General features: G+C 37.4%; 2 protein-coding genes across 2 annotated transcripts; both read left to right on the top strand.

The window, feature by feature from the left end:
• Nucleotides 1-2,286: 2,286 nt before the first annotated feature.
• LOC120628862 (serine protease persephone-like) lies at nucleotides 2,287-11,592 on the top strand. The gene is made up of 10 exons (XM_039897511.1): nucleotides 2,287-2,596; nucleotides 3,562-3,640; nucleotides 4,393-4,490; nucleotides 4,932-4,958; nucleotides 5,754-5,845; nucleotides 6,697-6,806; nucleotides 7,929-8,072; nucleotides 8,755-8,870; nucleotides 9,808-9,965; nucleotides 10,993-11,592. The coding sequence occupies exons 1-10, from the start codon at nucleotides 2,509-2,511 to the stop codon at nucleotides 11,161-11,163; spliced, it is 1,083 nt and encodes a 360-aa protein (XP_039753445.1). The 5' UTR covers nucleotides 2,287-2,508; the 3' UTR covers nucleotides 11,164-11,592.
• Nucleotides 11,593-12,429: 837 nt separating this feature from the next.
• Nucleotides 12,430-14,481, top strand: LOC120628870 (aryl hydrocarbon receptor nuclear translocator-like protein 1). Its single transcript, XM_039897521.1, has one exon. It carries the CDS (start codon nucleotides 12,812-12,814, stop codon nucleotides 14,336-14,338), a length of 1,527 nt encoding a protein of 508 aa, XP_039753455.1. The 5' UTR covers nucleotides 12,430-12,811; the 3' UTR covers nucleotides 14,339-14,481.
• Nucleotides 14,482-14,828: the final 347 nt, after the last annotated feature.

Genomic DNA, 14,828 nt, shown 5'->3' with positions numbered 1-14,828 from the left:
ATCTTTTACTATAGCTACTGGAGATTTCTTCCGTTTTATATCATCTGATCGGTTAGTGCATACTCTATACGCACGCCACTGCCATCGCTTCAGACCTAACGACCATAACCTTGCCGCCAGAATGATATTGTACAATGAACATTAACTTTAGTTTTTAATTAAATAAATTGAAACAAGATTTTTATGAATCACACCATGGAGATTTGGTTCTTGTGGATTATAGGATGATCTCAGACTGGTCTTACGTACGCAACGTAAGCAATCAATCAACATGTACGCACATGCCCGCGTATACAACGTAAATTGGCATCAGAGCTGTTGTAATGGTTTGAAGTACTAATCGTTTATGATGTGCTAGTCGAATGTACGAGTCAGTTCTAGAAACACACGTGCCAGTCGAATGGGATAGCCTACAAACATTCACTCCACCTTCCTTTGCCGATCTGCACATAATCTGGTTGACGTTGCGTGTGATTGCGTTGCATACGATAATTTTTCTTTTCCTTAATATTTTTTATTTTTAAATCAACAATGCATGTCATAAGTATAAATCTTTATTTAATGTTGTAATGATTTGCACCCTCTCTCGCATATAGTTTTTAGGTTACGTACCTATAAATCTCAATTTTATTTTTACGTATTTGTTATAATCATGTATTTATGATCATTGTGACAATAAATCAAAATTATTACTGATAGTTAAAAATATATATGATCGTGATCATAGTTAATCGGAAGACACTAAATTTTTTTTTATTTTAATATGCAAACAAATAAAAATCCAAACATACTTTTACAAGATTAAAATATTCGATGTCATCTTTAGTTCAATTATACGATGTCAAATTTAGTTCACATAATATTTTTTATTCAACAACTGCAAAACTTGTTAAAAATATTAGCTTAGATTTTTACGAAAATAACTTTTTATATCCACGAAGCCGTGACTAGTTACTACTCTACCGACAAGGACGTAACTTCCGCATTTACCTTTCCTGTACGATGCCTCTTAAAACCGTTTAATAATTAAAATAACTGCCATGGCCCTAATAGGTTAGCCCGCTGTTATCTTACATCATCACTTACCACTGGGTGGATTTGTAGACCATGGCTGGCCTATCTCTGTTTTACCTTTTTTACGATGCATTTACATCTCTATAGCATTAAATCTGCCATTAATAAACATCATATCAATAAATATATAATATAAGTTAAGTAACAAAGCATTGTCAAACAATTATTGTCTTTCAATTATTTTTATCGATATACTGTGCTACTAGTCAAGTTTAGCATAATCGAAAAGCTCTCTAGTGTTGTGATTCGATAATAAATATATATATTTAAGTTCCACGACGAAATAGCCGTGTTTTTTTTTGTTTCACTTGTCTCATTTACAGGTATAAAACGTATAGTTAGTGGGCTTATGTGATTGATGTATATGGAAAAAACCCTTTTCCAATACGAGTTAAAATTTGTTTTATGTAGGCATCCCTTTGTTGAATATCATATAAATATTCACATACTCAGAGTGACCTTTCCAAACGTCAAAGAACTATCAAAATCGGATCAGTTGCAGTCCTGGGTTTGTCAATAGGCCATGAAGGCGGCCAAGGGGCGGCAGATTTCAGAGGACTCTTACTGACTGGATTATAGAGGATAAAAGTCAAATAAGTTCACTGGGTTTCTCATGGTTTTTGTACTAACACCCTATGGAAACTCATTCCTGTCAGAAATCATCAATCGTAGGTGCCTGCCTTTTTTTTTGTTTACGGGTGGTGGGGAGAAATCTGAAAGCAAGATAACTTCTTGGGGAGGCAGTCAGTACATAAACGTAGGATTCCTAACCACTGAACTCCCCTCGGTGGCTCTCGGCACATGTTTGGGTGGTTTCACCTGGCCCCCATTGCACGGCGCCCTGTTTGGCTTATCTGGGGGCAAAGGTTCCCCAATTACTCTTTTGTCTCTATGAATACCACATGTTTCAGGCCAGAACTCGCATAAAATCCAGCCATCCGTGGCCCCAAGCTCACTTTGCATCCATCCAGGATGGAAAGTGACATCGGGGTGGTGATTTATGCCGCCGCTGCGTTTTCGTCTCCGGTCAGGAAGTCCTACCTTATAATATTAGTAACGATGTAGTCAAGATAACTAATTCTGAGCCAAAACTTTTCCAGTTTGGTTTTATTTTGGCTTCCTTTGGTTTTCCCCCATAGTATTGTCCTAAACGTAATTCAAGTTTTTCAACCTTACAGTTTGCAGTAATACTAGGCAGTCCGTGCTACGCACTCAGTCTGAGTAGTTGTGAAGAATGTAATTGTTTTGAAATTAAATAATTATTGAATTAGCAATTATATGCATTACGCGATTGTATTAAGAGAAGTAAAGTAATTATATTAACTTGTTTTGCTTTCAATTAAAAGATAGTTTAATCAGTAGCTGATGATAAGTGGGGTTTATCCAAGAGTAGATATTTTAATAAACAGATTGAGGAAATTCAGTTATTAAGCAATGTCTAAAACCAACATGTGTCACAATAAATATAATCTCATTATTTTATATTTTGTAACACTATTAAATGTTACACTTGCTGGAGAAGGTAAGAAACTGATGTTTTTTTATGATTGTAATTTCGTATGGTAAAATCGAGATTCATAGATTTATTTCAAGTTAATAATGAAAGAATAGCATAAATGTGGTTATGAGAATTTTTATTTTGCTATTTAGTCCAGTTAAATTTTTGCTATTATTAGGGCCGATGTTCGCGTTCTTCGACCGCTTTTATTACAGTTATATACAAATCCCGCGGGAACCGTTTATTTTCATGGTTTAAAAAGTAGCCTATGTTACTCTCCGTCCTTACTCTATGCCAAAAATAAAGTCGACTATAAAGCGTAAAGTAAGGACAAGCAAACTAACACACTTTCTCATTTATAACATTAGTATGGATAACAGATTATTATGTAGGACACAATCGAAAATACAGGTTTAGTAGGTACAGGTTCCCAGTCCTGTATATCAGCGGTCGACCCAATGACTTCAATTAAATATAGTAAAAAGAATTTGAATGCAATTGATGTAATTTTTTTTTTTTATTAGTGTGGGAGTAAAAAGTAAACAGAACTTGAATATGTAGTAGGTATCTACGTATTGACTTCAACATATTTACGTTCTTGCTGGATATAGGGAGCTTCAAAATCCCCACTTGCTTCCAGCGACTCGTTGGATGTGGCCTTTATGGGTTATGTACCGTTGGTTTAATGTTAAATTGTTTAGTGTTAAACTTTTGTCATAATTTTTTTTATTAGTACCCACTCTTTGCGATTGCACGACTACTGTGACGCAATTGTACCTTATAATAGAAGACTTGTTGTCCAGATTTCGTAACGGTCCTGCTAAAGTATGATAACAACATCTTTGTTCAAATGATTATGGATGGATTTCAAGCCCATTTTTCCTGGTGATGGCGCTACTGTAGGAATTAAATGATAGCGGAAGATATAGGTACCAACATGTAGCTTCTAAAATCATATGATGTATATAGTTTAATTTTATTTATACCAGTCGGAGACCAGTGTGTTCCTACAGAAAAAATATCGGAGGGAACATGTAAACTGATAATGGATTGTAACGATGCTTTAAGGTCAGTAGATATCATTTTTAAAATAAGTAGTTAATATACGATATTCGCGTACCGAGATTGAATAAGGCCGTAGTTCCTTTTCTTGAATTGTTTTAAATCTCTTTTTTAGGGCTATTTCTTTTTATATCTTTTGATGTCATACACCTAGAGACCGGCCCATTTTCTGGGTGCTTTAAACAAAATCACCAATAAACATTTTCAACTTTGGCCTTAACCTTTTGATAAAACCTTAACCTTTTGAACCTTTCGGTCTTTAGGTTTCCGGTGGCTATTGTTATTAAATCCTGATAATAATCATTAATTAAGAACTTGAGTTCATTAGCAAGGTCCGCCACCTTATATTGGAACAACAACGTGGGTTTAATCTTTATATCCCTCTCTTGGTTGAAGAGGCTTATGCCCAGCAATGGGCATTATACTTGATAGGGTTCATAATTTTCACAATCAACCCATTACCGGCAGACTGCAGTGCACGGGTCTCTTCTCAGAATGTGAAGGTTGTATGCCGTAGTCCGTTACGCTGGCCGAATGCGGATTGGTAAAACGTCACACGTCGTTGAGAACGTTATGGAGGCATGCAGGTTTCCTCACGCTGTTTTTTTCTTGACTGTTCAAGCAAGTGATATTCTAGTTGGTTCAATTGAAAACGCACATTACAACCGAAAAGATAGAGGTGCGTGGGTGTGAGGCCGAATCACTTAATATAATACGTTATTAATATCATGTCTAATTTACCTTTGTTTTTGGCACAGTTACATTCGATCAAAGGAATATCATCCATACAGTAGATGTGGCTTCCGTGGCAGATCCGAAATAGTATGCTGCCCATCCACAGTCCAGGATAATTTTGGTATTATATTAAGATCAATTGCATGGAAATTAGATTCAATTGCAGTATGCAATGTTGCAATTTGCAATAGGCATGATGACTAATTTTGAAAAACGGCTCTATGATGCTCGGAAGCATCTAATATCTCACGTATTTTATAAACGCCCCAAAAACCATTACCTATTGACAGAGCAACGCTTCGCAGGACATGCTAGGAACAAGTCCTGCAACGTCCTGTGCCCACAGAAGTCCTGTGTCAACAGAAAGCGTAGATGTTAAACCTCATGTGCCTGTTATTACACATTTCAGTTTAGTTAATTTTTTACAACAGGGTTGGCAATTAATAAAATTGCTTTCAAGTGATGGTACAAAGCCCCCAGCGATTTTGATTGTAATTTTTTATCTTCTATGAAGGTATGGAAAAATCTGGTGTTAACTGTTTTTTGTTTTATTTATTTACAGGAGCGGAAGAAAGAATTGCTGACAGAGGTACTATGATTGTATTTAAAAGTAACTTTAATAATTATAACGGGTATTCTGAAAAACCATTATGTGTTAGTTTTGATTCCATGAAATCACAAAAATATGCAATTGGTGAGCAATCAAACCTATAGGCGTTCAGTGGCGTGCACTGGGTTTCTTACCAGGGTATGCATACACCAGTAAAATTGCATAACACGGCACAAATTCTCCTCCTATACGAGTTATATATCAATGTTAGGGTATGCAGTGATTTTGTGCATGTATGGAGTGCGTGTACGCCACTGTAGGCGTTTTACCAGTTTTTTTTTTCGGAAAGTCTTTATAGGTGCTAGCATTATAAAGGCTATAGTGTTTCTGTCTGTTTGCTTGTTAATCTTGTTAATTTATAATGAATTTCTTATTACATTTGGTCGGCTTAGCCGCTGTATTGATCTTGATGAAAAGTACAGAGATAGTTGGTTTCCTGAAGACCGAAGGACGGACTGTGTAAGATGCAAAAAAGTTATATATGTAGATACTATGTCACCTCTTGTTTCAAAAGTGTCTGTCTGTAATATGGACCTTTGAAATCGATTTGATCGAAACTGCAATGTTTGTACTTTAAAGATTGACATAAAAGGCATATATATATATATATATATATATATATATATACCTATACTGATTTCTAATTGAGAGCCGTAGCTTGGTGGGAAAGCGCTCAAGCAGCAATTGCTAGGTAGTCGCAGGTTCAAATCCGAACCATAATTATATGCTTTTTAAAATAAAATAAAAAATAATTTTATAATTAATTTATTACAGAATGCCAGAAAATAATAGCCACAACCTTACCACCTCTAGGGTCCCATATAATCGGTGGGGAAAATACGTCACGTGGGGAGTTCCCACATATGGTAAGATATTTTTTTTCCCACCTACTAGGAAACTTTTCATATTAAAAAAAAACCACCAAGTCCGTGTTGGACATGCATACAAAGGTATCTAACCACCAAGTTGTACCTAATATGAAACACTAATGCCCGTTTTCACTAACGACGGACAAGGCAATGTCTAAATAAATAACGCCTAATCAAAGAAGATTCCTAGGCATACATTTACCAATCGATTTTCACTACTCACTAGGCAACTCATATAGTCTAACTTGTCTATGGTTCTTGCCAAAAGGTGTGGTACTTTGTGATTGTATTTTCAAATTTTTCAGCAATCGTATCGATTATAGAAATTTTGTAGAAATCGCTACACAGATTTATTAAGTATATTTGGTACATCCACAATTTTTATCAAAACTGTAGTTGCATATTTTTTCGTGACTGGAAGCTAGTTGTAGCACATAGTATTCAAACTTTATTAATACTAAAATTTATTTACTTTTTAATTGGTATTGCATTAATTGCAAGAATCGGTTATTTTTGATAAAAAAATTCTATCTTGTCTATGTACCCCTATTCACTGGTATCGATTATTGCTCAAACCAGGTTGCTTTTAAATAGTACCTAGCGAATAGAATACTGTATGTACATAAAGAAAAACCAGCCAAGTTTGGTGTGGGATCTTAGACCGGGCGAGTTCAGAACACTTTAGTTTTTACGAATATAATTATCGCCATAATTTCACTAACAAGCACAGTATTTTTATGCCATGTACGTGAATCAAAAGTGCTATCTATGGGCCTTTTTAATTTAAAAATTATTTAACTTTGACTTTGCCCAGGATTGTATCGCTCGTGTGTTTTTATTAATTTCAGGTGATACTTGGATACAATGTTTCAGGCGAATATCAATTTCGATGCGGCGGTTCATTGATATCGCACTCTTATGTACTAACGGCAGCTCACTGTGTGGACTCATTGGATGGGTACGTTAAAACACCGGCAAAGTGCGAAACAGATTCACGCACAGGGTTCCGTGAGTGTTCTGAACACACATATTTATAATTAAAATTTATTTAGTTAAATTATTATTCGTATGTTCCTAACACTAACGGAACCTTGTGCGTATATATATGTGTTTGTATATAGATACGTGTGTTCTTCACTGCACTGGGCCCCGGGGGTTCCTAACATTATTAAGTGCACTTACAAGTTAAGAAATTTTTCACAGCGCCCTAATAAACAATAAATTTTAAAAAGGTATAAAGTAAAATTAAACTACACCAACAATGGGATGAGATTGGTGGTCTCCACACAATTTTTCAAGGTATGAAACTGCTGCACAAAGATTATCAAAAAAAATATTTTTCTTGATTTTATTAAAGTGCCTTGCTGTGCACCTTTGTAGATAATTTTAAAAACGGTGCGAAGCCTTGCACTAAACCATATGAATTTTGGAAATTGCGGCTTTATTTTCCGTCGGTTTCGTCCATTTAGACGAGGGCATTTATTTGCACATCATCATCATCCCTTTAACCACTTGACGAAGACTGTTGGATATCGGTCTTTAGTAACGATTTCCAACATCCATAATGTTCTCTAAGGCGTATGAATTCCACCAATCCGAACTTGGCCAGCGTGGTGGGCTACGGCCGAAACCCTTCTCATTACAGCAATCCTCTGCGGTACTACTGCCATCTACTGCGATTACCGTAAACCCGTCTGCCCAGCGTGTTGATTATAGGTTTACCTATTATCAACACGCCAGCCTTGGCCAACGAATAAGTTTGGCCATCCAAAGGGGCAATGCTGCCAGCATCTTAGGAACTGTTCCCTAGCATCTTAGGAACCCTCGCTTCGGTGGTTTCGACGTTTTAGTTTTGATTTAGTTTTAAATAATTTATTTTAGGTTATATTTATATTTAGTTAAAAGTATATTTAAAGTTTTAATCAAATGTTTTTAAAACAACGAAACAATTCTCCATTATAATAATCACATAATTATAAATCCACCAACTTTGTTCTAATAGTTCACTTCTCTCGTGACTACCAACAACCTAGATAACAGATTGCTACAGGCTACAATGATGATATTATGTGTATTACAGAATAAACCCTACGATAGCTCGCATGGGTGTGGTATTGCTTGGCGACGGAAGTTTCAACAGCCGTTCGGACGTAAGAATAGTGGAGCTCATAAAGCATCCGAATCACACCAGGCGCTTCAAATACAACGACATAGCCTTGATAAAGTAAGTAGATTTTATAAAGTAATGTTTGCTTGGAAGGAATTAATAGGGAGTAATCTCTGAGGGTAAATCTAATTAGGTATATTAGTTTGCGCGCTTTATAAACGGCCACCGTGCCCGCTCTTCCCGAGATTCTCTAATGTCGAACACAAAAAAAAAAGACACGAAAAATGCCAACCGTTATATTATATTATTAATGGCATTTTTCGTTAATGGCAAAGTTCTCGTAGAACCCTTTAATTTTGTTCTATTTAAGTATTTTCTGTTACCTTTTTTTCTTATGAGCCAGTTTCATACTTTATTTTGATTTTGGCGCCCTGAAACTGCCGCTCGGCCAGTTTGCCGGGCCTCGAAGGGTGATTACGTACATCGCGACAGGCTTGCAAGTTGCAATAGGCATAAATCTCGCGATCACTGCTCTCAAACGACACAGTTTATTTATTGTATGAAAAAGTGAAGTTTGACAGCAGTGAAAGCAAGATTTACCCTTTCCTTTCGCAAACCTGTCGCAAGATACGAATCACCCTGCCGGTTTCCCGAGGCTGATATTAATGTGTATAATGATGAGGTAGATCTTGTTGCCCAACAACATAGTTAACATTATTGAAATCATTTTCTCTTTATTTTGGGTTTTTTCTAAAGCACTTTTGTTTTTAATTAATTCAAATGTTGTTTATCGTTATAGGTTGGAAAAGCCTGTCAAGTTTTCATCTAACGTGAGCCCCATATGTTTGTATACCAAAGATGACGATCCCTCGATATCTCTCTCTATTACTGGTTGGGGCAGAGTTAGTGTTTCAAGTGAGTTTTCCTTTGTTGTACTTATTACTAGCTGAAAATAACTAAGTGAGTAAGTAAAATGGCCTTGATTGGCACTGGCGCAATGGTTTCCTTTACGTGTAATTCAGATGTAGAAACTTTAGTAGTTTATGTGAAAAAGAAACAATATTTCTCTTACGTGCAAAAGTACCTACAAACTGTGTTTCCCTTGAAAAGCTAATAAATCAGGCCGTATAATGATGACTTTCAATTACACCGAATTTAGTATATATTATTCTCCTAGTCAAAGCCTCATATTGAGTGAGTTGTGAAACAATATTTAAACCGATGGCGCGGCGGCCATCTTGGACCAATATTCATCAAACATAGCTAAGAACATTTCCAACTAATCACCTTTCAAACATAAAAAAATGCGGTTGCGTAGAGGGCTAAAAACAGTCTGCCCGCGCATGGACACCGTCCGCGCCACCGCTTTCGTGTGTTCGTCCGCCATGGTCCCCAGCTTCATATGGGGAACGCTTTAGGGAAATAACCAATGCAATACCAATGTACCTATATCAATATTCAACATCAATGGCCTATAACAGTCGACATTTTTAAGGGTGAAGTGCGAGTCCTTACGAGTAGAATACTATAGTATTCTATAAGTCAAGCCCTTTCAATTGATGAACCTATTGAGACAGTTGTGTTGTCATTTTTCGGCGGCGGTCATCTTGGACAGATATTGATCAAACATCCCGATTAATTCCAGACTAATTTAACTTTCAAACAAAAAACAAAATTAAAAATCGGTTCTTCCGTTCGGGCACTACGACGCCACAGGTATAAACACACACACACACACACACACACAGACAGATACGCCAAACTTATAACACCCCGTTGTTTTTACGTTGGGGGTTACAAACATACTCTTTATTTTTAGTACAATCGTAAGTAATAAAACGTTATTCTGCAGAAAACATAAGGAATCCATTACTGCAGAAGGCAACCGTTACTGCGGTATCGAAGAGTGAGTGCGAGAAGGTACACCCCGTGTCGCGGAGGGTACCGAATGGCATCACCAGCGAGCAAATCTGCGCCGGCGATCCTCTGGGCTTGCGCGACACTTGCCAGGTAGGTTTTATTAAAAAAAAGTTTGGAGGTAAAGGGGATTTAGTTAATAACTTAAAGCGTCTGCGTCTTCGACAGTGCTTACTTTGCGGCGCAGTCTTTAAGTGGACTGTCGCTAGAATTGAAAACTAAATCTAGTAGACGAGCTCGTCCGAGAAAGTACCATCGCTATGCTTATTTCTGCCTTACCATTGTTGCAATGTGTTCAGGTCCGAAGGGCGTGGTTGCCGGTGTTATTCTTAGGCACAGAAGGCGTAACACCTGCGCCTCAAATTGATAGACACAGGGCGGCAGGTTGCATGGACGTGCTCCTTGCATACCCTGTGAAGTATCGCTTTGTTTATAGGCGATGGTTTTCCACTTACCATCTTTACAATTATGACTTTAAAAAAAACGGTATGCGCAGTATACATTTAGCACATGGAAAGCTTTGGTTACGATTTCATGATTTCTTGTCATCCAAAAAGTGCTCAACGCGCCTAAAGAAGTTTTCACATCAAAAATGTTTGGAAGCAAGGGAATATATATATGATTAAAAAAAAATCAGGACTTTTTTATCCCTGACGGCATGCGGTTCTGTGGTGGCAGATTGGTACACTCCTCTTCCCGCGGTTGGCGTACGAGGCGACTATGGAAAAATAATGGAGAACGGTAACCAATTGACCCTTATTTGCTGTTACCTTGATTTATTTTTAGTGTGTGAGATATGTTGTTATTATATTCTCATTCACGATACCTTTTGTTTTCATGTTATGGTGTTATTGTATATTTTCATATGCTGTGTTTACTTTTAAGAAAACATTACACTTAAATAGAATAGTTAAAATTTTAAAAACGGTTGTATTAGTGTAAGTGTTTGTAAGTAAACCTAATAAATAAAATAAAAAAATAAAATAAAATAAATAAGCGGAGTCCTATCTGCTACGAGTACCATCTACTGATCACTTACCCGTCTGCCCAGCGGTCCCAGAGTCTTTGAAACCGTAATGGACTGTAAATAATGGTGATGATATTTATTCTTTGTTGGCAGGGCGATTCAGGCGGGCCACTCCCGGGTTTGACTACCGACGACGGGTTTTTCAGGTTAGTCGGAGTGACGTCATATGGACGCGGCTGCGGCACGCCCTTGCCTGCCGTATATACGCGCGTGTCCCGATATCTAGACTGGATTGAGAGTGTTGTGTGGCCAAATCTAGTTTAGATGGTGAAGCTTCAACCTCACTAGAGCTGGTCTTTGCTTTTACTTGGTTGGCCTGAAGTTGGCTCTTGCGAACGCTCGCGCATGTACCATGTAAAATGTTATAGCTAATAAAAAAAACATTTAAACTACATCTGCGCACGAACAGCTACTCGATAATAATTTATTCGTAGATCTTTCCATATTATTTAATGCATTATTTTTTCATGCCTGAATAAATTTAAGTGAGAAAACTTCCTTAATGTAACGGATAAGACGTCAACCAGTGCGTCTACTGCAGATTAAAGATTGATAATTTGTCAAAGCCAAGCCCGCTATGTTGTTGAACCCTAACGCCATGCCGAAGCAATGTCAAAAATACCGACATTAGATCTGTATGTCAAGCTAGTCGAAGCCCGCTATTTTTTTAAATATGAATAAAAATATTTTGATGTAAATTTGTGTGTTTTTGTCGTGAGATACCCTCATTATAGTTATGAATTTTTAAGTTATAAGTAATAATAATTACAAACTAAAATTACTATTTATAATAAATACAAGACTATTAAGTAGTTCACTTGTCGGCATGGTAAGATGCTGGCTCTATTGCCCCTTTGAATATCTAGACTTAGCCGTTGGGCTAAATAAGCTCTTGGGTCACCAGACGTTAAGAACAATTTTTGGGACACAGTTAATAAAATGTTTGCTGTCCGGAGACCATGGGCCCAGAGTCTCAAACGCAAGAACCGCGCCGCAAAAACGTAATTATTACAAATAACGGAGTATTTACGGCGTTTAAGCATTTGAGCCACTCTTTGGGACGTACTCTGCAAGTGAGAAACTGCCAACGTATAAACGCAGGTCGCATCCCACACCGGTGCACGCCCCATCAACCACGGTACTATAGTCATACCGTCTGGTCTCTTGCCATCATCCCTGAACAAACCGGGAGGTTCCAATTGTCCAGCAATAGACGCAGAGGTCAGAGCGCGACGGACTATATTATTGAATATTGTCTATTGTTTTATTGTATATATTAGATACTTCCAAAATACATAGAGCAGTTTTTCAAAATTTATCATGCCTACTTGTAGCGTGTTTCATTCTTTTTGGATCTTTGGGAGGTTCAATTTTGTGCCTATGGTCGCTAAAAAGCTAGAACCCAACATATGAAATTAATTTAAAAAAATGTTTTTTCTTAGGTTTTACTCTGTGACTCCTTTTGACGGATTGTGAAAATGACAATCAAAACAAAGCTTTTTAGTCTGTCATAAATCTATTCTGTGTATCTCTCGTGGAGATCGGAGGAGACCGTGAAAGTTATCGTGATAAAATATTATCCGAAATTCTTCACTGGTTCGCTCTTGGCGCTTGATGTGTGCTGGGGGTTACTTGTCTGTGATCCGCGCGCGCTCACCGCACTTGTTACTGCTTTTGTAGTGTGTTGAACAAAAATCAACAAGGAATTATTATTCCAATTTGTGAATTGTGAAAAAATAGTTTTAAGTAGTGTATGGATTGGTTTACCGGCAGGATTGTATTGTGATATACAATGTAAACAGCTGTGTTGTTAATTGGACGGAAATAGTGAAGTGATGTTTATCCTGAAAATACATTCATAAATTTCGATGTTGACGAATGGCATATAAACAAGGGAACTGAACAGTTGATAATGATGGCGTCTACCGGCGGTGCAGGCAATTCAGCCATACCAGGTGTAGTTGTCGCTGTACCTCAAGCGTTCGATTTACAAGCTGGAAGCAGCTATGGGGACTCCTCATCAGACGCACGCTCTCCTGATTTACCGATCGCTAAAGCGAGCGATCGCCAGTCGCGCATTATCGCTGAGAAACATAGACGGAGTGAGTTTAATGCTCAAATTTCTCAAATGATGTCCCTGCTGTCTGATATAGTCCACTCACAACGAAAGGTTGACAAGACGAGTGTCTTGCGACTTGTGGCAAGTGAACTACGGAACCAGCACATTTTTGGTGACTCTATTAAATGCCGTCACCTTGAAACATGGTCGTCTGCTATACTTAAATTCTTTGACCTGATCGGTGGTTTCATGCTGGCCGTGACTTGCATGGGTCGCATATGTAACGTATCCCATAACGTTCAAGAGAAGCTAGGTTACTGCTACATAGATCTCTTAGGTCAAGATTTTTACAATTATGTCCACCACGAGGATAAAGACATCCTACGGCAACACATTTATCCATCAGAGTTACAAACTGGTTGTAATCCAAAACTGTTAGAAGAACATCATAACTTTCACATAAGAATAATGCGCGCTGGTGCTAGGTCAGACCCTCCCAGATATGAGCGTTGTAGAATAGATGGGGTGCTCCGACGATCTGACCGTGCCACTGCTAGTGGAGTTCAAGAAGAACAAACTATCAAGCGACAAAGAGTGAGACACCACCGCACCTTTTCCTCAAGTGGAAACGACTATGTTTTCATTGGAATGGTCCATATATTAACAAACAGCTTGCCAGCAAGAATGTTACCACCTACTGCTTACTCAGAGTATTGGACAAGGCATTTAATTGATGGCCGAATTGTGCAATGCGACCAAAGCATCTCCTTAGCAGCGGGTTACATGACAGAAGAGGTCACTGGAACCTCTGCATTCTTTTTCATGCACAAAGATGATGTGCGCTGGGTTATTTGTGTATTACGCCAGATGTATGACCAAAGCAAGGAGTTTGGAGAGTCTTATTACAGACTTATGTCCCGGTCTGGCCATTTCATTTACATGAGGACCAGAGGATTCCTTGAAATTGACAAAGACACAAAAAAAGTACAGAGCTTTGTTTGTGTTAACAGTGTAATCGGTGAGGAATATGGGCAGAGAATGATGGATGAGATGAAAAGGAAGTACTCTGTTATGGTTGAAACTGATAAAATAGAAAATGAAAAAGCTCCAACCACCGATGAGGCTCCTGTAGAGCACCCTAGGCGTTTAGAAAGAATTGTGATGCACCTGGTAGAACCAGCCACCAGTGAAAATGTAGATGAATTAAAATTGGTAGCACCTTCTAAGGAGAACATTATCTCGGCAATTAAAAACAGTGAACGGGTGGTACAAGAAACTGGTGTCAGATTTGATACTCGCAAAAGAAAAAATTCTGATTGTGAGGACAATAGTGAACATTTGAAAAAGCATAGTGGTCTTGCAGACAGTCCACCAAGGTGATATGTTTAAAGAAAGTAAGTTTTAACACTAGAATGACGGGATCAGTATTTTTACTTTCAATTGAATTATCCTGAATCATTTTGGCTAATCTTGATCCTTTGTGATTTTTCATTATGAATAAAGTCTTGAAATACTTAAAAATTCATTTGTGGTTTATTTTTTTTTGTATATAATGCATATAATGATAAGAGTGTCTATGCTTGTAATATTAGGGTACTTTTGTTAATATTTAAACTATAAAAATTAATAGAATTGCTTTGTCCCATACCCATTATTTAGTAATATTTTGTGGAAAAATCAATATTGGATCTGAAAGTAGAATTTCAAAGCAATAAAAATTGTGAGTAACCAGCTTTAAGTTCAAGATTGGATGCTCTAGGATACATACCAACATGGTAAGCTAGGAAATAAAAATAGACAGGTATGTTAAATTAATAAATGTACAGGTCTACTACATTAATAAATGTAACAGACCTGTCTTTTTTTATGT

This window comes from Pararge aegeria, chromosome 13 (assembly GCF_905163445.1).
Source record: "Pararge aegeria chromosome 13, ilParAegt1.1, whole genome shotgun sequence".
Taxonomy (NCBI): domain Eukaryota; kingdom Metazoa; phylum Arthropoda; class Insecta; order Lepidoptera; family Nymphalidae; genus Pararge; species Pararge aegeria.
This window is presented reverse-complemented; position numbering and strand designations above follow the sequence as displayed.

What these genes read in the sequence shown, in the direction of transcription:
- LOC120628862 (XM_039897511.1), top strand. Translation starts at nt 2,509, where the DNA reads ATGTCTAAAACCAACATGTGTCACAATAAATATAATCTCATTATTTTA. An exon ending in TGTTACACTTGCTGGAGAAG is followed by an intron (nt 2,597 to 3,561) that starts GTAAGAAACTGA and finishes TATTTATACCAG; the next exon opens with TCGGAGACCAGTGTGTTCCT. An exon ending in TGTGTGGACTCATTGGATGG is followed by an intron (nt 6,807 to 7,928) that starts GTACGTTAAAAC and finishes TGTGTATTACAG; the next exon opens with AATAAACCCTACGATAGCTC.
- LOC120628870 (XM_039897521.1), top strand. Translation starts at nt 12,812, where the DNA reads ATGATGGCGTCTACCGGCGGTGCAGGCAATTCAGCCATACCAGGTGTA.